Consider the following 21,532-nt stretch of genomic DNA (forward strand, 5'->3'; position numbering starts at 1 on the left):
CTCCAAAAAACCCAAACCAATTAACAGAATAATATCACGTTCAAGGCCCATCATTTTCAAAAATTAGTATTGCTTGGACAAGGGCCGGGAGAGCACATGCCTAGGCCTGAGCGAACCGCCAACCTACGACACGGGCCTTTTATAGCCCATTTACCCAGTCCAGGTAAGTAAATCCCTTGGCCCAGCTTTATATTCTCTCCTTCATCTCCACTCTTGAGCAAGGTTGGATTGATGAAGGGATTCTTGGGACCTTTATGTGTAAGTTTAAGTCTTGTGTTTTGGATTTGATTTCTTACTTTTTTGGTTTTCATAATTTGATGGAGATGATGATGATGAGGTGGGTTTGGATTGCAGAGGCTTGGAGGTATTAGAGGCTACTCAGGGACGTTTAAGAGATCACAGTTGCGGCTTGAAGGGGTTAAGGATGTTATTGCTGTTGCTTCTGGTAAAGGTGGCGTTGGAAAATCCACCACTGCTGGTATTTGTTTTTGGTTTCCATCTCTTTTTTCATGTTTTTCCTACTTTCTAGTCTTGGGGGACTTGAGTTGAAAGCGTTTGTTTCATTTGGAGCTTTTAAACAAGTTTTTTTTCATGATTCTTGTTAAAAAGAAGTCTTTTTTTTGTGTTATCAGACTAATATGGAGAAGATACGTGTTGGGATTTGGGGCAGGTGATAAATGTTAGCATGAAGGAGAAATTTCCTTTCTTTTTGTCAGTTTTGCTGAGCTGATGAGGCAATTTGGTCGTTACATAATGTTCCAACTTCTGGGTCAATGATTGTGTGCTAATTTTTGTGAAATGACTACTTCATTAGTTTTCATTTCGAAATATTTGCTTTTTATGTGATGTTTTAAAGAGTAGTGGAAGGTGGAAACTAACTTCAAATTGTGAGTTGTGCGACTAGAGATCGGTTTCATTGAATTTAAATGCGATTACCGTGTTATATGCCTTGTCTTTATACATATGATTAAATGCTGATTGATTGGATTCATTTAAGAATATTGTTGGATCTGCAGTTAATTTGGCAGTTGCACTTGCTAAGAATTGCCAACTAAAGGTGGGCCTGCTTGATGCTGATGTTTATGGACCATCTGTTCCTATGATGATGAAGATTGACAGGAAGCCAGATATTACTGAAGGTAATGCTTTAATTTTCTAATGTGTTCAAGAAGTTACGTTGTCAATTTATGGTAGCAGTTTATATGGATATCAATAAGTTGATCTTATAAGTGTAATAGCAAGGGGTTTGAGATAGTAAGAAGTTGTTCCTGAGCTATTTTAAGGTTGTTTCCTAACTTTAGTCGATTTCATACTTCAGCGTTCTCATTTCTCATTTTCACTATTGAATTATGTACTGTGCTTTGTACCTTGCTTAATGTGTATTTTGAAAACATACTGAAATACACGAGCAAGTGAATTTATCCTGCAAGTCATCTTTTATCCTCCCCCCTCTCACTCTCGTTCTTCATGCATGGCAGATGCAAATGTCAGAGAATGAGTTCTTGTTCTTTTAATTTCTTTTACTTCAGTATTCTTCAACATGGCTAGAAGTTGTGTGAATTTAACATTTAGTGGGAACTTGAGGTCATACAAGATCACACCCAAACACATGTAAGAGAGGAACATAACTTCCCTTCTCGCTCGCTCTTGCAGATAAAAAGATGATTCCAATTGAGAACTATGGAGTTAAGTGCATGTCAATGGGATTTCTTGTTGAGAAGGATGCCCCTATTGTATGGAGAGGTCCCATGGTACGGTAGTCTGTTAGATATTTCCTTCATTAGGTTAATTCATCTTTCAGATGGGATGCAATCTACATTAAGTGATCTTATGAACAACTTAAACAAAATTTCAACAATTTGTTGTTAATTAATGTAAAGATGATATTTTCCCTTTTCTTTTAGTGCAGGTGATGAGTGCTCTTGCCAAAATGACTAGGGGAGTTGATTGGGGAAATCTTGACATTCTTGTGGTGGATATGCCCCCTGGCACTGGCGATGCACAACTAACCATGACTCAAAATCTGCAGCTCTCTGGTGAGCAAAGCTTTTTTCAATTAGCCAAGGGAAAAAAGAAGCAATGCTCTCCATTTCCAGTTTAGGTTTCTTTAAAGTAGTTGTGCTGATTTAATTATCTAATTGATGACTGCCATTATGCTGACACTGTGACCATTATATTGAAAATGATTTAGCTGAATATTTCATTTGGCTTTTTTCTCATTATATTGTTGTGGAAATATACTGGTTTCATTCCAACTATTCCATAAGCAGTAAAACCTTTGCCTTGATAATTAAGTGCAAAAATTGTGATGATCTCCATGTGCTTTTGTTGATTCATTCAGCCTGTTTTCCACATGTTATATAACACCCTATATCCAAGTAGGGGCCAAAAAAGAAAGCTTTTCTTATTTTATTGTCAACAAGTGACTCTGATTTGGTGACATATATTCTGCTTGTACAGGTGCATTGATTGTTTCAACTCCACAAGATATTGCTTTGATGGATGCACGTCGAGGAGCTAATATGTTCTCTAAAGTTGATGTTCCTGTATGATCATTTCTTTTGCTAAAATTTGAAGATGTCATTTCATTCAGTAACTAGTGAAAAAAATCAGTAAATTGGCTTGGATAATGGAGAATTATAGGGTGGTGCATAAAAGCTGATTATGATCAGTGCCATGAGATTTTTGGTTATAAATCACAATGGTTACAACAGACAATGCATTTATAAGTTTTGGGGCTCAATATGCATGTGAAACATGCTAGCATCCGTTGGTGGATGGATATGTTTCTCTTGCATGCATGTGCTGTCCCTAAACTGAAAGCAAGTGCATCTGTTACTTGCCATGGAGGGATATGGGATTCACATTCTATTGTTTGTCATCTTCTATAGTAAAGGAAACAAAACCTGCTTTAAATAATCTATTTATAAGTATTCTAATGACGTTTACAGATTTTGGGATTTGTAGAGAACATGAGTTTCTTCAAATGCCCACATTGTGGTGAGCCTTCATTCATTTTTGGGAAAGAAGGAACTAGAAATGCAGCTGCTTCAATGGGTTACAAATTAATCGGTGAGGTATGCCAATTTTTTTTATAAAAAAAAAACAGCTTAAAGTGTCCTTGAGGTGCTGGACCTTGGTTCAGTATCTTTGGAAAACGAGGAATTCTGATATTCTTTTTGTCTTAGTCTTCTTGTTGCATCTTCGGCACATTCCAAGCTGTCTTATGTTTTGATTTACTTTGGACATGATGAACGCAACCTTTTGATGGCTCTACTTAATTTGTAACTAGCAATTACTTTCATTGACATTATGATTTTTCAGATACCATTGGAAGTAGACATTAGAAAAGGTTCCGATGAAGGTGTCCCTGTTGTCATTTCAGCACCTGATTCTGTGATCTCCAAAGCATATGGTGATACAGCAAAAAATGTTGTCAGCAAACTTGAGGAATTGGCAAAGGAACAAACTCTCCACCCAGAGATTAATCTGTAAAAGCTTTGCTAGAAGAACAATGCCCCCCCCCCCCCTCTTGACAACGATCTTGTAGCCATCGATTACTTGTTCATGATTTTCCAATTTCCTTAGCTGCTATAGCATGCCAATTTTAACATCTCTTGTCCTTTTCATCGTCTGAATAAGTTAATGTATTTTAGGATTAGGGCATATGAAAAGTTGAGAGCAATTTGCTCCAGATCTCAGCCAGTGACTCTGTTCTCTCTCGAGATTATTTAACTACACTACAAGTGTGTGGAACAATGGGGGTATGTGTTGGTCATTCCTGACATCATTTCCAGTCTAGCCACCATATGGACATTGATTTTAATTTTTCTTGAAGTTATAGCACTAATATAAGATTTCATTTATTCTCGAATGGTCACAAAAAGGGAATCTTGCTGCTACAGTGACTTACTGGTGACTTCATTTTTAGGTTACAGATAAGTATTCGAAACACTTTTGTTCACATAACTCAATTAATTCTTACCGAAGTCATCATAGGAGTAAAAACCTTTTCAAAATTGCAAAAACCCACATAGGTTTTGAAGGAAAAACTTGTAGCTCAAGGCATCGTACTGGTAGCCTGGTAGTCTTTCTGCAATTAGGATGAGCATATCATATGTGTCCTTTCCGTGTTTGTACCTTTGCTTACAAGAGATTGATTTGTGGTGCTGAGCTTAATTATTGCTACTCAGGATTGTTTTGGAATATCTCTTGGGGATTTGCCACTTGGTCTTTGCTACTTTAGAATCACCTTTTAACAGCATGTATTCTCATCCAGAGAGAGGAAACTAGAATGTGAATCTAGCGTGTGTCCGCTTCATAGTGGGATGTATTCTTCTTCTTCTCTCTGTTTTTATCCAGAGATTTGCAGGGTTCTTTCCTGTGAGGCAAGTATATTTCATTTAATTACAAATTACAAATTACAATTTACAATATAATATATTGAGTTGGGATAGGTTTAGAAATGAAAATTCGCCCACAATAATTAAATCATGAGATTCCAATGCCATTACTACAAGACTTCTGCTTTGTTCTTCGTTTCTTCACATTCTTCTTGGCCAAGCTACTAGCAAATCATCCATGACTATTGCATTCACAGAACTTTCTTTTTCTTACAGCCTCTTTTTTATTCAGATACGAGATGATATATGGTATGAAAATAAATCCAAGTTAACAAGTAAAAAACCCAAGATATGAACATCCGTTTGTTTTTTAATTTTAAAAACATTTTTTAAAAAAATTTAAATTAATATTTTTTTAGTGTTTTTATATTATTTTAATTTGTTGATATTAAAAATAATTTTTTAAAAATAAAAAAAAATATTACTTTAATATATTTATAAATAAAAAATATTTAAAAAAACAATGTAACAACAAGGAGGGTCAGAGAGTTTTATCCTAATTTTAAGTGTTGGAATATTCAAAAGGAATAAAAAAAGAATTTTATTCGTGTTTACAATATTAAAATATATAATTAAAAACAATAAAGCTTCTATCATGCATGCACATGAAGGATCAATGGAGCTATTTTTTTCTCTAATTTCTCCTTATTAATGAATTCGAAATATTAAAAATGAAACCTTGCAAGAGAAAGGAAATTAAGGAAAGAAAATCCAAAGAACCAAAAGTTGATCGTCAAAGATTCCTAGACAACAGCACTTTGAAAAAAGGTTGCAGTCTCCACTTGAACACTCTCGACAAGAACAAGAGTAGATCAAAAAACAAAAAACATCCTTAAATATTAACACATTCCTCTCAATTTCCTTATATTCTTCTTCTTTCCTCTCAATCTCCTTCCACCTCTGAATGCATCACTGCACTGTAACCCTCGAATCTCCACTCCCTTACCATGCACCCTCTTCTCACCCGATCTTCTCTCCCCCTCTTCACCCTAGACATTTTATCCTCCCTTTTTCCCCTCCAAAAACTGGAGGACTCTATCACCACCACCACTCCGTTTTCACCTGCAAAGGAATCCAACTTTCCGTCCCCAGTCATGGCTCGGCCTCGCTTGTCCCTTCAAACGGTAACGGTGCTGCTATTCATGACTGGAAATTAAGGAGTGTTGGTCTAAAAAGTATTGATGTTGCCACTCTGGGAAATCTGTGTGTTGATATTGTTCTTAATGTTCCAAAATTGCCCCCTCGTTCTCGTGAGGCTCGTTTTGCTTATATGCAAGAGCTGTCCAAGTCTCCACCTGATAGGGTACCGTTTGCTCTTCTTTTAGCTAATTTTAATTACTTAATTTTTGGATTCAGTCAGTGCCCAGTATAAATTCCATTAGAAAACATAAAGTTTGAGTATCGTATTAGTAGCTTTTAATTTGTTTCCTTGTTGATTAATATGGTTTTTGCAGAATATATTTTGATTATTATATGCTGAGAGGAATGAGGTTTAGTTCCTTTTATCTATATTAGCTTTTCATTTGTTTTTTGATTGATTCTTATGTGATTTTTGCAAGTTGAGGTAATGATGTTAGTATTTAATATGAGGAAATGATTTGCATCCAAATAATAACAAGAAAAAGAAATAAAGTTTGAGTCTTTCATTAAGTAACCCATTTGTTTATGTTTGCTGTTGATTTGGTTTAGGGTTGATTAATGTTACTTTTGGAAAAATAAATTAGCATTTAACTCGTTATCTTAAGAATGACATGGGAAAGCAATTGCATTAGTGACCCATTTGTCTATATTGGTTGTAGTTCGTTCTTAAAAGTGATTTCTTTTGCAAGTAGAAATACTGGGAAGCTGGGGGTAACTGCAATATGGCTATAGCAGCTGCAAGATTGGGACTTCATTGCGCCACGATTGGTCATGTGGGTGATGAAATATATGGGCAGTTTTTGCTAGATGTGCTTCGCGAGGAGAGGATTAGCATGGCTGGGATGAGTGAAGATGATGATATTGTTGATAGTTCTAGTGCCTCGTATGAGACCCTTTTGTGCTGGGTTCTTGTTGACCCTTTGCAAAGACATGGATTTTGTAGGTAAAAGCTTTCCTGGCTGTGCATAATTAGATTGCTATTTTCATTCAAAAAAAGAATAGATTGCTATCATCCTTTTGTGCTCAACCGGATATCTTTGTGTCGCTTTTGGTGTTTTCAGTCGAGCAGATTTCTCTAAGGAGCCTGCTTTTAGCTGGATGAGTAAATTATCAGGAGAAGTAAAGGTGGCTATTAAACAGTCAAAGATCCTGTTCTGCAATGGTTTTGGCTTTGATGAGCTCTCCCCAGGTCTGATAATGTTAGCTCTAGATTATGCCGTTGACGTTGGGACATCTATTTTCTTTGATCCCGGACCCCGTGGAAAGAGTCTTATGACTGGTTCACCTGAAGAACGACAAGCACTTCGCCATTTCTTGAAGATGAGCGATGTTCTTCTTCTAACATCCGATGAGGTTTGACCAAGAATCTTCTTAATTTGAATCTCTCAAGATTAGCTTCAGTTCTCAGCAAAACACAATCACTTTAATCTCCTATCGCAAGGTCAAAACTAATCCACTATTGAAAACAATTCCAAAATTCAGATTATCCAAAGTAAAAATATTAATAATAATAATAACAACAACATAAGATCAGATTTGCTTGTGAGGTTGTTTATGTCCCATATATTGGCACATGTGTATACCTAGAGTCTTACAAAATAATAGAAAAGTTTGAGCATGCATGGAATGGTTGGTAAAAAAAAATTTTAGAATCCTCTATTTGATGTAAAAAAATTTAACTAAATTTGAAAAGTTGTATGGAGAGTTGTGGATGAGCTAGTCTGGATCATGCAATGAAACTAACGTCAATATGTAAATTATTATTTCTCAACAAATAAGAATTTTCATAGTGCAAACTGATTGTTAAATGAACTAGTTCTATTAAGCACTTTCCATTCTTCCCTAGAAGTGTTTGAACGTCTATATATATATATGCTAACATAGAACCTTACTGCAAGATTTTCATCTATAACTGTTGCCTTGTTCTTTGGATATGATGTCAACTGCAGATTGTTGCAAGCTTCTATAGAAACAATAAGTACTGAAATCGTACATGGCTCAGGAATGCTTGTTCATGGATACACGGCATGACTAAAATGCTCAAAACTCATCCAACCTAAGAGCATCCTTTGTGTGTTTTAGCCACGAATTAGAATATCAGTTTTAGATTTCTCCTTAACCATTATACGCTTGAGTTCTTTCCTTTTTGGTTAATCTTGGAGCTTTTTATGACTGTTGCAGGTAGTTTTGTACGTCTTTGCCTTTAGACCATTTAACTCCTCTTCCATTTGTGCTTTGAGCTTGCATTCTTTAAGCAGTTTACTTGCTGCAGTTCTGATTTAGTTCAGTTACATTAATTATATGCCAGGCTGAGTCATTGACTGGCATAGGAAACCCAATGCTAGCAGGGAAAGAATTGCTTAAAAACGGGATACGCACGAAATGGGTGATTGTTAAGATGGGTTCAAGGGGCTCAATTCTAGTCACCATGTCCAGTATATCCTGTGCACCTGCATTCAAGGTATGATATTTCTTTGATTTTCAGAGTCGTTTGACGCTGCAATCTTATTGTATATCCTTGAAACCTTGCATCTTATTCTCCCATAGAATGCCTTAGTTTTAGGATGTTTTTATTACATCTTATTTGAATGTGTTCATCGTTAATTTAAGCCATGCACTGCCTCATTAACTGGACATTGCTGAATCCTTGTAGCTGTCAAAACCTGAGAGGATGCAAAAACCAAGAGCATGCCATGTAGTGAACATTCTTTTATACTAATCATCTTTAACCATGTGAGTTTTGCTTTTCTACACCCATATAGCTTGAAAAGTGGAAAGTAAATTAATCTTGATCTATATCTTGAGTGGATAGTCCAATATTTCATGTTAGTACGTGTAACTCTTATTTCCATTGCATGTCCTGAAAAATGGAAAGTAAGATTTTGATTAGTTTTCGAAAATGTGATCAGGTGAATGTCATTGACACTGTTGGATGTGGAGATAGTTTTGTAGCTGCTATTGCACTTGGTTATATCCATAAGATGCCCTTGGTACATACATTGGCGATCGCAAACGCGGTAGGCGCTGCAACTGCCATGGGCTGTGGTGCTGGTCGTAATGTGGCTACCTTGGATAAAGTAACTGAACTCATGAGAGCATCAGACATCAATGAGGATGATGAATTCTGGAGTGAACTGGTAAAAGATTTGAACACTGAGGAAATCACGTTTCTATCAAAAATGGTCATAAATGGAAGGAACATTCAAGTAAACCACATCGCTCTACAAAAAGTGGTTTCTGAACTGCTGCCTAAGCTTGAAAATAGTTGGCTAGAGGGAAAAGTGGCTTCTTGATGGATGCAATAGAACGCATGCAGCTGCTTAGAATCAATTTGTTTTTTGAGGAACTAATTCATCCCCTCGATTTCATTGGGAGTTCTCCTTGCCATGAAATTGATTGCAATAAGTAATGCAGCAGACTTCATCTTTTCTGTTCGTAACTTTTCTTGCATTCCTATGCTCAAGTGTAGATGCTTCAATTCTTCGCTAATTTGCAACATGGTTAAATTGGGTTTTGATTTGATACCAGGTTGACTCATCATGTCATACTGGATCAATTCGTGAGTCACCTAGTTAACGGATTTCTGCAACAGTTTTGGATTGACCGCCGTACTAGTCAAAAAGAATATTTATTATTATTGAATCAAGAAAGAAAGAGAAAAAAACCCCTAAGTGGGACCGACCGACCGACCACCATTAGTTACATGATTTGTGTCCGGCACTAACGGCTGCAGACACTCTCGCACCAACTGTTAACATACGAGTGACTGTACTGTAAACAGTACTCATGTACTTTTTCTATCAAAAGCAGCAAGAAGCGAAGAAGAGTCGTCTAAGAGAGGAGAATGACCTAAATACCCTCAAGATAGGATAGCCTAACGAGTCCACTGCACAGTGCACAGAACCGCTCCTCTGTATACCCTCTAATCTATTAATGATTCCCTGTCTTCTCCTTCACTACCCTTCCCCTTTGCGCGAATTCCTTCTCGCCTACCCGCCTAAAAAAATATATTTTCCGTTTCATTCAACTCTTAAATTACTCTTAATCACCTACTAATCCCATTATCCCCCCTCTTAATTAGTGCCTCGTCTGCTTTAAAGCTTTGATTTCGCTGCTTCTGCCAGACCTTGCTTACTGCAGAACACTATAGAGTTTTTTACGTGAGTTTTTTTTCCTAATCTCTGTTTGGTTGCTGAGAAGAATTTGAGGAAAGTTGGGGTTGGGCATGTTTCGTGTTGTTCTGGGTTTAAAAGTTCCAGAAAAGAAAAGGGTTCTTTTTTAGAAAATGGATTATTTATTTGCTTTGGAAAGCGTGTTTTTTTAAGCTGTACCCTGTTTGGCTGCTGAGAATGTGTAAGCTGAGGTAAAGTTTATTTTTCTCCACAAGGTTATGTTTTTAACTTTGTTAAACAAGCCAAGTGTTTAATGTGGCTTTTTTGCGGCCAATTCTCTCTGTTCTTGTTTTTCTTGATGGGAAACCAAACTGGGTATTTGAGTTAATTTGAACTTTTTTTTTAGTTTCGACAAAGTTCATTTGGTTAGTTTTATGTCGTGTAATTGTTGTTTGGTTGATTCAGATGGGGTGTTTTAGATGATATAGAGGGGTTTCAATTCCAGCTGTCTCCTGGGAGTCAGCAAATTCTAGATAAAATTATTGCAGACTTTAGGTAAGCATTTGTTCTTACGAATTTCTGATGAATTTGGTATCGTTTAGCTCTCAAAAGTAACATAAAAGAATGCTGATTTGCAAATGGATTTTGGGCTCAGGTACTTCTTTTATAGGAGCTTTCTTTAGGTATATATTTGAGTCATGGAGAGCAATGATTTGATGATTGAGCATAATCGGGATTTAATGCTGAGGCCCAATGAGTATTTGAAACCGGGGAATAGTGTCGATTCAGTTTTGGATCAATGTTTGGGAGACATTGATGATTATTGTTTGAATGTTCAGGACTTGGGTTCGAGTCATATTGATGATCACAGACTAGCTGTTAATCAGAGCAATCAATACAACATGGTTCTGCGTCATGGAGATGTTCAGAATTATGAAGAGAATGGGTTGGATTTTGATAGTGATGTGAAGCTGGATGCTGATCAAGGACATAACGATGTTGATGACCAAGAAAATCAGTTGACCCCTATCTCTCAGGGAAGAAGGTTAGGTTTAATGGAAAAACATGAATTGGCTATTCAAAAACACTCTGTTTCTCACGAAAATTCAAGTTCAGATGTGAAACAAAATCAGGAGACGAGCCTTGTAATTGATACTCCTGTTATTCAGTCTCGTGTCCATGATCCTGTTCCCAATCATCAGCTGACTGTTGGCCAACAGTTCCCTGATGTGCACAGCTGTCGGAGAGCACTCAGAGATGCAGCCATTGCTAATCACTTTGAGATGAAGACAATTAAATCTGACAAGACTCGTTTCGTGGCTAAATGTGCCAGTGAGGGATGCCCTTGGCGAATTCATGCTGCAAAGCTTCCAGATGTTCCTACATTCACAATTAGGACCTTGCCTAATGAACATACTTGTGATGGAATTACACATCTTGGTCACCAACAAGCCTCGGTCCAGTGGATTGCAGACTCCATTGAAAGGAGCCTCAGGGAAAACCCTCATTACAAACCGAAGGAGATACTGGAAGAAATTCATCAGGTTCATGGTATCTCATTATCATACAAGCAAGCCTGGAGAGCAAAGGAGCGGATCATGGCTGCTGTTAACGAGTCATTTGAGGAAGAATTCCACCTCCTCCCATGGTATTGTCACCAGATTGGAAGGACAAACCCAGGAAGTATAGCTGTGGTTTATGGGAATTCTGTTGATAGAAGTTTTGAACGCCTATTTGTTTCATTCAAAGCTTCAATTTATGGATTTTTGAATGCTTGTTGTCCTCTTATCGCCCTTGATGAAATGCTTTTGAAAGGCAAGTACCATGGAACCTTGCTTTTGGCCACTGGTTTTGATGGAGAGGGTGCTGTATTTCCTTTGGCATTTGCCGTGGTTGATGATGAAAGCAAAGTTGAGTGGATGTGGTTCCTCTCAGAGCTGCATAACTTGCTTGAAGCTAACATGGTAAACATGCCAAAGCTTACAATTCTATCAGATAGACAGAAAAGCATCATAGATGGAATAGAAGTACACTTCCCAAGTGCTTTTCATGGATTATGCGTTCATCATCTCATCGACAATTTCAGCAAGGAGTTCAACAATACCATACTAGCCAACCTTCTCTGGGAAGCTGCTTTTGCTCTCACTGCAATTGAATTTGAACAGAAAATCACACTGATTGAAGAACTGTCAGAGGATGCAGCTCATTGGATTAGAAGAATTGACCCTCACCTGTGGGCGTCAGCATATTTTGAGGGAAAAAGACTTGGACATCTAACAGCTGACATAGTTGAATCATTAGGTTCTTTGATACTGGAAGCATCTGGACTTCCAATAATTCAAATGATGGAGTGTATCCGTAGACAGCTGATGATGTGGTTCAATGAGCGTCGGGAAACTAGTTCGCAGTGGACAAGCATACTTGTTCCTCCTGCTGAGAGGCAAGTGTCTGTGGCTATTGAGCACGCACGCACTCATCAGGTTCTCAAAGTAGATGATGCTGAATTTGAAGTTGTTTCTGCTGAAGGTTCTCATATAGTAAATATCTGTAGCCGCAACTGTTCATGCCGTAGATGGCAGCTATGTGGGCTGCCCTGTGCTCATGCTGTGGCAGCTCTTCTCTCTTGCAGGCAGAATGTTTCTCGGTTTGCTGAAAGCTGTTTCACTGTGGCAAATTATCGCAAGGCATATTCACAAACCATACACCCCATACCAGATAAAGCCCTTTGGAGGGAACTATCAGTAGGATTAGACGATGCAGGCAACAATTCTGTCGACCTCGTTATAAAACCTCCAAAGTCTCTTCAACCACCAGCAGCTAAACCAAGAAAAAAGCGAGTTTGTACAGAAGTTTCGGGGCACATGAAACAGACTGTGCATTGCAGCCGCTGCCATCAGACTGGACATTTTAGAACAACATGTACTGTCCCTCTATAGATGCTGGATTCAATTCCGCAGAAAAGTTCGTGAATATTTTTGCTAGATTACATAGAGCTTTGACAATGAATTTGCTTCCAGAGCCCAGATTTATTCCTTTTGTTTATAATGTTGGGCAAAAATTATGGGCAATATTTTGGAATACTCGCAAATTATTCTCAGGATTATTGTTCAGCTCTGTGTTATTTCCCATCCTGGCTCCTACTTGTCCTTTTACACGAGCTACTTGCTCTTCCTTAGGATCTCTATGGAAGACAATGACAAGCTATTTAGGGGTTGTGTGAGGTTGGGGTAGCGAAGTGTTTTTTATTAAAAATATATTTTTAAAAAATTATTTTTAGCATATTAAAATGATTTAAAAATATTAAAATATATATTTTAAAAAAAATAAAATTCAAAGAAAGATGGTTTTTAGCTAGCAATGGAAATCTTTCCTATACGGCTGCAAAGCTAATCCATTTTTCAATCTGATCAGTTTGTAATCCATTTTTCAATCTGATCAGTTTGTTCTTAGAAGACAACAAGTTTTTATCATACAATTGGATGACTGTTAATGCATCTTCTTCACTTGTACCAGTAAATATAAGAACCAGAAAAGTAACAGGTCATGCAAGAGGCTCCTCAAATCAATAGTCCCTTTTATTTTTTTTATTTTGCCGGATTTTCTTTATTATTATTTGTAAGTTTTTATTTAATGGGCCTAAGCTTGGACTTTACGTCTTCTCAGGTGAGTCTTTATTTCCGTCCAGAAAGCTAGGGAACTATACCTAGGTGTGCCCTTCGGGCCGGGCAATTACCACGGGCTTTCCAAACCTTCAGGTCTAGCGAAGGAGCCCACGGCACATAGACCGACTGAAAATGTAATATCCCAGAAGCGAAGTTCGGAGTCGAACACCTGGCCTTAGTCAAGGAAATTCCCAGCTTCAAGAAGGGTTTAGTCTCATCTTTTAGTCTCATCTTTTCATTTTGTTTACCAGGAAAAATAGATTGATTTAGAGAATAATATAAATTATATTATAAAATTTTATTTAATAATTTAAATTTTTAGATTGAGATGATTCTTTAACAATTAAAAAAGAACAATACAGACATCTAACTCTGTAACTTAATTAGTGGGATTTAGATTTTTTTTTAATGTTTATAAGTTTAAGTTTTTTTTAGATTCATTGAGATGATTAATTTTAAAATTTATATAATTAATCAAAACATACATAAATTAACACAGATATTCATGTTAATTAAAAAAAGATGCAGACATGTTTAACCCTCCTTACCAGCATGAAAAACTGTGTGCTATTTCACAAGAGTCATATCTTGTTAAGGAAACATCAAAGTCAAATAACTCGAGCTAGCTACTTGTTGGCAGCTGCAGGCATGTAACTAGCAATAATTCTTATATTATAGACTTCAGGGCCTGTCTCTCGGTTCGAGACAAGATCTTTCAAAATGCTCAAAGTCTAAGACCAGATTATTTGCCTGTTCCAATGATATATATATATATATATATATATATATATATATATATATATATATATAGTTAAATGAGCGTGAATATGTTAGAATGTCTGCATATTACCTGTCCAATATACGTATGGCGTGAAGAAAAAAAATAGCTGCTGCTTTCTGCTGGGCATATTGGAAAATGGAAACGGTGGCAAATTTTCAATGCAACTTCAGCGCTTGATTCATATATCTTGAAAATCTTATACATGGAATGATATACAAAGAGACATACTTTACACAATGCTTTCAGTTCGTTAATTACATTTGTTGACAAACTGATGGAGTAACAATAGTGGCTATGAAGTTGGATTTTCTATCACATTGAAAAACAAAAGGAGATGTTTTGAATTTTGACTTGCGAATTGGGCTTTCTGGTGTCTTCTGGAAAAACAAAGAAGAAGAAGAAAAATGGGCTTTGTGTTGACTGGGGCTGTAAGTTGTTTTTGATCGGTACTGGTGTTTGGTTTCTGTGTCGGTGATAGAAAAGACGAAGATAGTTAAAATAGAAAGGACTTGAAAGTGTATATATTTCTTTTAATGATATATTTATTTTATATTTTTATACTCATTTTTATCTCTTCAATCAAATATTTTTTTATCTTTTTATTGTTCATCTGTTTTCTTATGGGACACTTAATCAAACGCAACCAGATCTAACTATGGTTTGTTGATTTCTAATAGCTCCATCAAAATATGAAGATCATGATCTGCGATATCAACAAACAAAGTCATGCCCCCTACTCCAATTAATCATGACCCCTACTCCAACTGTCACTTCTGCAACAATTGGCTGTTTTAAGCTGAAGTGAAACTCAATTACTCAGGATCTTTGTAAGTTGTAGGCAACAAACATGAACCTATCTGCGCAGAGGGACATACTAGTTACTTATCCTCCTCGGGAATTATTTCTTAATAATTATTGCTGGCCTAAGTTTAAGATACCCTACCATTTGCTACAAGTGAAAGAAGCCTACTCTGTTTTCAAGAGGCTCAGTTGCAGAAACGTTCTCAATTATGAACCTTCCCTACCCAAGAATTACAAGGCACCATACTTTTTGATAACATGTGTGCTTGGAAAGTAGAAACAGAATGCTATCACCAAATGGGGCTCTGACTTTCCATGTAATTAATCTGTACAGAGGTAATGATTCCATTTGCTTTTTTAGTAGTTCTCACTCTAATTGTTGTAGGTAATATAGATTTATCAATCAATTGTCGTTTAAAGATACATTATTATGAACTTTATTAATATTCCGCCATCATTTCCAACCATAAGGGGCCCCAAAAGGCTTAGTTTGACTCCACATTTTTTTCCATCTAAAACTATATGTTTTTACGTATGTTTTTCTTCATGATAGATAGATTCATGGGCCATGAATCGTTTGGCTGTACTTAGGAGGTGTCTCTTATTGAAGCTGAATTCTATGGTGGAACGACACAAGGACGTCTACCGTCCACAGGAATGTGATGATGATATAGGGCACCTTAGCTGGATCTCATAGTTGCATGCTTCTAACTTGTCTGGCTTTGCTATTTGATCTCTACCTAGCTAGCAAGCTAGTATGCATTGTACTCTAACATGGGGATCGAACATGAGATACAGTGGTTTTAGGATGCTTTAACTGTGAACTGGACATGCTATCTACCAAATTGTAATGAACCGCAAAATAGAGATGCCCATTGAAAAATTAAAAAAAAAAAAAAAAAAAACACTTTGTATCCATCTTAGAGCAGCAATGGATTTTGTGTATGGACATAAATTGTCTTGCCATCATCTGCTTTGAGGATTAGCATTGGCCATTTCACAATCTGCCAGCATCATAAGGCTGATTGAATGAGTTCAGCTTTTGGAATAAAGGAAGATTTGGAGAAAATAATTGCTTAATTTGATATCTAAAGTCCCAGAAACAAGAGCTGAGAGGGTTTGTCCAGCATTTTCTTTTCTCAGACTGAGATTGTACCATGGTCACATGTAAGTAGATGCTCAGTTCCTTGTCATAGAAGGAAGTGTTATATACCATATGATCATAGCTTCACACCTCTTTGAACTAATACCTCAGGCTTCTCAAACTCAACTCTCTACATCACTCAAGTTCAGTTAATGCATATATCAACGTCTAAATCATTTTAGAGAAGACAATAAAAATTAATTTCCGAAGAATGATAAGTTAATAATTATTGCAAATTAAAGTGAATCAGTTAGCGATCAATGAAGCTTCAACGCCGAGTTCGACAAACTATTTTTACGCAGAATTAAGTTGTAGTTTACCAATATTGATCAGTACTTGATGTTCTAAGAATATTTTTTGGTTCCTTTGCACATGTATATCGATCGTAGGTAGATGATGACCATGGAAAAATATATTCTTTCAGATCTAGCTATATGCTTCGGAAGTTCAAGTATTCGAAGTAATATGCTAAATCGTCTACTTTATTTGGCAACAAAATTCAAGCTGTCGGCTGAAACAACATATAATCTTTTCTCACTTTACAAAAGCAACTTTACCTGCAGCTACCTCTGGAGGATTTCAAACCTGCTAATCTTTTACATGTTCATGGATTATTTAGTTCTTAATTAGTCATGAGCGTAGTCAATTAATTCTGGAATTATATATCAGCTCTCGCTTACTGAGGAAATTGCATGATGAATTAAACCAGTGTCCCTTGTGCAATTAATTAGTGACTTGCATGGTTTTCCACCGATCTTTTGTCCATTTCTCTTTCTTCTTTTATATTTTTTTTTTATGCTGACTATATATTACATCTTTAAGTAGTTCAGGCCAATCTGTGTTAAGCTTGGGAATTAAGCTTGGAATCGTAAATGCTGCATATATATGCCATCGATCAATGGTGAAGGTTCTCCACCTCCCACCCTCCCTTTACCTTAGTGGCAAGCAAAGGACATATCCTTTACTTGAAATGAACACAAGGGTCAAGGTCTTGCAAGCAAGACCATCTAAGAGTGGTCAGCTCCACTAATCACGGATATCTAATTAAAATTAGGTGTTGTTTTAGCTATACACGGCTGCAATCTACAGTTCAGTTATCAACATGGAGTAGCAAATGTTTGCCTTGTAAAGAAAATCTCGAGAGCTTAGCCATTAATTAGTGCGATCCCTGATTACACACACACACCATGGTTATAGATTTTGGAGTAAAATATATCTTAATTAAAAAATCCATTTTATAGGAAAAAAGTAAAACTTCTATGAAATAAGTATTAAACTTCATTAACTATTATCAAAACATAAAAGGGTGTAATTAAATTATTGTAGTCATATTTACAAAATAATATTTAGTAGAATAGTGTTTTTTTTATTTTGTTTGTTTAGCTTTTTTTTTAATTTCACTATTTAATAATCAAATTATTTTTTTAATTTTTTTTTAATTTCATCCTTCAATATTAGTTTGTTTTGTGAATTGTCATTTATAATTTTTTTCGATTTCCTCTCTATTAAGTTATATATCAATCTCATGGATTTAGATTTTTTTTTTCCAATTTAAACTTTCAAGATTAGATCTGTTGGAGATGGGGTATTATAATTTTTTTATTTATTTTTTTTTAATTTATCATGGTCACATAATTTAGGTCTCAAGTTTAACATATTAACTCGAGTCATTTTTTTAGGTCATTTTGTTTAATTATATTTTATTTTATTTTATTCTTCAACATTGGATTGATTAGAAATTAATCTTTATAATTTTTTTATTTTTTTCAATTTCACCCCCCCCCCAACAACTCAATTTTTTTTTATTTATTTTTTTCAATTTCATCATTCAATATTAAGTTATTTAGGAATTAGGCTTCAAAATCTTTTAAATTTTGCTTTTTGTAGAGCTATATCACTCTCATGAATTTAGTTTTTTTTTTATCGATTTCAACCTCCAACATTGGATTTATTGGGAATGAATTTTTGTAATTTTTTTTATTTTTTTATGAAATTATCATGGTCTCACAATTCAGGTCGCGGGTTTAACATGTTAACTCTGGCTGACTTGAGTTTTTTATTTTATTAATTTTTTTATTTCATCCTTCAACATTGAGTTGGTTGAAAAATGAACTTCATGATTATTTTTTATTTGCTTTCTATGATATTATCCTGATATCATGACCTAGATTGTGGGTTTAGTAGGTTAATCCATGTTGATTTAGGTATGTTTTATGTCTTTTTTATTTAATATTTTTTTTCAATTCTGTCCTTCAACATTAGGTTGATTAAAAATTAGTCTTCATAGTTTTTTTTTATTATCTTTCTATAAAGTTATCATGATTTTATGATCTGAGTCATAAATTTAACAGATTAATTATAATCGATTCGATTTATTACAGACTTACAGTCTCAATATTTGAAAAAAATAAAATATCATACAATATTTCTTTGTATCAATATTTTAAAAATATATTATCTAATATGCATCATGATTAAAAATCTTTTATTATAAAACACCTTAATAATGTTTAAATATTTTTTATATTAAAAAAATATTTTGAACACAACACCGCACGCAATACAGTGCAGTAAAATAATCTAGTTTTTACACGAAATGGGTTTGGAAGGAACCGCACGCAACACAGTACAGTAAAATAATCTAGTTTTAAACGAAATGGGTTTGGAAGGAAGATGTTGAATTTACAGAACATATTTGTGCCGGATCCCTAAAAGAGGCTCTCTCTGTTTGGGTTGACCTCGCCATCAAATGTACACAATAGACAATACCTGTTAAGACCAGCTGAAATTACCATGTTCGAGAAAAAAAGTAGTTAAAGTTAAGTCAATTATTCTGCCCAAAAAACATTTCTCATTCGGATGTTAATTACCTATGTGCGAAAAGCATGGTTGGGGGTAGTGTAGAAAGTGGATTCCAACTGCATCTCATGTGACTCGAGCTAGAATTTCTCTATCATCCCTACGTGTATATATAAGGACCCCATGAAAGAAATAATTAATGCATGGCCATATCAAAACCTCCATAATTTGTCTCCCTTTCTCTCTCTCTCCGCTCTCTCTCTTTCTCCTCTTTCGCATGTATTAACTGTTGAGGGGATTGCTGTCTGGTTCGATGTCATTCATGTGAAGCTTTAACGTTAATGTAGTATTGAGTGATTTCGGACCAGGCTTCATTCCCCCCAACTATATTTGTTTAGCATTCGGACGGTGTATTGAGACTTTTGTTGTCGTATACTTGTGATTGTGATTAATTTGTTTCTCTGGTGAAGATAACATAATTCAGCTATCGGAGGTCGCAGTACTAATTAACTGGTATGATTTCATCATTTCCGGTCTCCTTTTCATGTCTGATGTCTCCAAATAATTAACTATATCTTAGACAAAATTAATTAAGTATATAGTTATAATCTTCCTTGTGTTTTTGGTAAATTTAGCTTGTATGCTTTCGGTTGAAGAGATTAACGATAAAATGAGTATATTCTCTCGCTTGCTAGCGCTATATCCAGGAACCAGGAGAGCAAGAAAGGAGCCTGTCTTGAGGCTTACAAGGTTTGGCTTTCTGAGCTTTTGTGCCTCTTTTAGTTTGATATGATCTTCAGGGATATCACCATAACTTCTCATTTGTAGCAGGCGGGTCAGATATTAACTCTTGCAGGTCAACTTTAAATAAATAAATAAAACTAGAACTACCATAACTGGGATCAGATTTACATTTGTTGCCATATATATATATATATATATATATATATATATATATATATATATATATATAGAGAGAGAGAGAGAGAGAGAGAGAGAGAGAGAGAGAGAGAGGAACAGTAGCTCCGTGGCTGCTTTAACTTGATATTAGGAGGATTGTTAGTCAAAATAATCAAATCGTGTATAAATTTTATCAACTAATTAGCTAAGATCGATGAACAAGCAGTTGTAAATTGTAATTGCACTGTTAATTAATTACATGATATTACTACGTTAATTAATGAGTGCACTTCGTATCCATGTTCTCTCCTTCTTAGGGTCTCATGTTAGAGGCTCTCCTTTACTAAAAAAAGAAGAAGAAAAAAACATGATGTGACGACAATATCAACATTTGTTAGTGTAGAAATACCACCATCTTTTGTGGGGATTCTCATGTTGAAAGTAATAAAAAAAAAATGAAAGATTCGAATCGAAGTGCTGCTTGGTGCGATGTGAAAGGGATGAAGATGGAAGATCAAAGGGGGCGGAAAAAACAAGTTCAATCGGTTGATCACCTCTAGAGAATCTGCTCGTGCCCACATTTTGATGTAACTACTTTTCCATGCATCAATATTGAAGGGCTGTGCTGCTTGCTTAAAATCTAGGGTTAGGGTTACCAAAGAACTAAAATTTCTCTCTTTACTAGCTTTTTTTTTATTTTGCCCATTGTCAATTTGAAGTCCCTTTTCCAACAACTGTGGTTATATATATATATGCGCTTTAATTAATTAATTCAGCTTATTATAGCGTTAGAGATGCTAGCTATTCTCTTTGGCTTTAGAAATGCTACATATTGTTAATATTTTGCTTATAAAAATAATATCTGTCAAACACTCGATATATTTATCCCTTTGTTTTTTCATCAAATACATGCATGTTTTAACATTCGAGTCCCTGGCTAAATAAATAAGTAGCGCGCAGCAGGTGTATTTACATAGTGATTTTCTATGTAATGATATGAGAAATTCAATTTTCATATGTATCTTAATTTTGAAATAATATATGGAATATTTTTACTTCATGTTATTATTTGTATATACAATATTTTTACCTTTAGAATTGTTAAAAAAAAAAAAGGAAAATCCCTGATCATAGGATAAAGCATTTTTTAAATGATAAGAGGCAAATATCGATGCAGAGAAATTTAAGAAGCGGATGCATGCCATGGACGATCGATAATATTGCACCCACCTCGATGTCTTTAGACGACCACAACTTTTTTTATTAAAAAACTAAAGAACAATAATAAAAATTGGCTTTGCTTCTGACTTTTCTTCGAGGCTTATTCACGTGATTATTGGATTTATCTACGTGATTACCTTAGATTCGAATTATTTCAAGAAATGTACGTATAGAGTGCCCTAAAATTTGTGTGGATGGCAAACCATTAATTGAACATTTAGCTTCAAGAAATAGTTTAAAATAAAAATATTAATTCTCATATCATCGGGGGAAAATGGAATATTATAGTTTGACTTAATCATAGCAAAATCTTTAAATATAAATTAGATTAATTTAGATAAAGATGTGCAATATCACATGACTTATATATTAAAAGTAAAGTTATGGAACCAAGTTTTGATTATTTAAATTTAAAAAGATATTATTTAAAGTTTTAAATTAAAAAAAATCATATTTAAATTTGATTAATCAAATTATGAGTTAATTTATGAATTAATTAGATCAGTTTCATTTTAATTTTTTTTAAACTTAAGTGCTCGAGCTCAAACGAGAACCAAATAACTGAGTCA

The 21,532-nt window shown here is 35.2% G+C and overlaps 3 protein-coding genes and 1 long non-coding RNA gene across 12 annotated transcripts; all 4 read left to right on the top strand.

Moving 5' to 3' along the window:
* The first annotated feature begins 154 nt into the window (after positions 1–154).
* LOC133691371 (iron-sulfur protein required for NADH dehydrogenase, mitochondrial-like) lies at positions 155–3,759 on the top strand. Of its 2 annotated transcripts, none has more exons than XM_062111843.1 (8): positions 155–258; positions 355–478; positions 1,017–1,139; positions 1,654–1,751; positions 1,910–2,036; positions 2,461–2,546; positions 2,952–3,077; positions 3,325–3,759. In XM_062111843.1, the coding sequence occupies exons 1-8, from the start codon at positions 232–234 to the stop codon at positions 3,493–3,495; spliced, it is 882 nt and encodes a 293-aa protein (XP_061967827.1). In that variant the 5' UTR covers positions 155–231; the 3' UTR covers positions 3,496–3,759. The 2 variants fall into 2 exon arrangements, with proteins under 2 accessions (XP_061967827.1, XP_061967829.1); XM_062111845.1 differs by having other exon boundaries at positions 2,952–3,072; positions 3,325–3,497.
* A 1,345-nt stretch (positions 3,760–5,104) lies between these two features.
* Positions 5,105–8,982, top strand: LOC133692210 (fructokinase-1-like). Of its 2 annotated transcripts, XM_062112987.1 has the most exons (6): positions 5,105–5,706; positions 6,236–6,486; positions 6,605–6,896; positions 7,852–8,004; positions 8,197–8,276; positions 8,453–8,587. In XM_062112987.1, exons 1-5 carry the CDS (start codon positions 5,308–5,310, stop codon positions 8,260–8,262), a joined length of 1,161 nt encoding a protein of 386 aa, XP_061968971.1. In that variant the 5' UTR covers positions 5,105–5,307; the 3' UTR covers positions 8,263–8,276; positions 8,453–8,587. The 2 variants fall into 2 exon arrangements, with proteins under 2 accessions (XP_061968971.1, XP_061968970.1); XM_062112986.1 differs by lacking the exon at positions 8,197–8,276 and having other exon boundaries at positions 5,106–5,706; positions 8,453–8,982.
* Positions 8,983–9,110: 128 nt separating this feature from the next.
* LOC133692209 (uncharacterized) lies at positions 9,111–12,765 on the top strand. 7 transcript variants are annotated; one of them, XM_062112980.1, is made up of 3 exons: positions 9,111–9,906; positions 10,121–10,210; positions 10,311–12,765. In XM_062112980.1, the coding sequence occupies exon 3, from the start codon at positions 10,354–10,356 to the stop codon at positions 12,589–12,591; it is 2,238 nt and encodes a 745-aa protein (XP_061968964.1). In that variant the 5' UTR covers positions 9,111–9,906; positions 10,121–10,210; positions 10,311–10,353; the 3' UTR covers positions 12,592–12,765. The 7 variants fall into 7 exon arrangements, with proteins under 7 accessions (XP_061968964.1, XP_061968966.1, XP_061968963.1 ...); XM_062112982.1 differs by having other exon boundaries at positions 10,495–12,765; XM_062112979.1 differs by having other exon boundaries at positions 9,111–9,703.
* Positions 12,766–19,064: 6,299 nt separating this feature from the next.
* Positions 19,065–20,423, top strand: LOC133691935 (uncharacterized). Its single transcript, XR_009841761.1, has 2 exons — positions 19,065–19,355; positions 19,478–20,423. It is a non-coding gene; the product is annotated as an uncharacterized LOC133691935 (long non-coding RNA).
* The last annotated feature ends 1,109 nt before the right edge of the window (positions 20,424–21,532 follow it).

The sequence above is a fragment of the Populus nigra genome, chromosome 4, assembly GCF_951802175.1.
Source record: "Populus nigra chromosome 4, ddPopNigr1.1, whole genome shotgun sequence".
Lineage (NCBI taxonomy): Eukaryota > Viridiplantae > Streptophyta > Magnoliopsida > Malpighiales > Salicaceae > Populus > Populus nigra.

Bases quoted from the DNA above. Each gene is read 5' to 3' on its own strand.
- LOC133691371 (XM_062111843.1), top strand. From the start codon at position 232: ATGAAGGGATTCTTGGGACCTTTATGT. The intron at 259-354 runs GTAAGTTTAAGT...TTTGGATTGCAG, and splicing joins GATTCTTGGGACCTTTATGT to AGGCTTGGAGGTATTAGAGG. The intron at 2,037-2,460 runs GTGAGCAAAGCT...CTGCTTGTACAG, and splicing joins TCAAAATCTGCAGCTCTCTG to GTGCATTGATTGTTTCAACT.
- LOC133692210 (XM_062112986.1), top strand. From the start codon at position 5,308: ATGCATCACTGCACTGTAACCCTCGAATCTCCACTCCCTTACCATGCA. The intron at 6,487-6,604 runs GTAAAAGCTTTC...TGGTGTTTTCAG, and splicing joins CAAAGACATGGATTTTGTAG to TCGAGCAGATTTCTCTAAGG. The intron at 8,005-8,452 runs GTATGATATTTC...AAATGTGATCAG, and splicing joins CCTGTGCACCTGCATTCAAG to GTGAATGTCATTGACACTGT.
- LOC133692209 (XM_062112980.1), top strand. From the start codon at position 10,354: ATGGAGAGCAATGATTTGATGATTGAGCATAATCGGGATTTAATGCTG.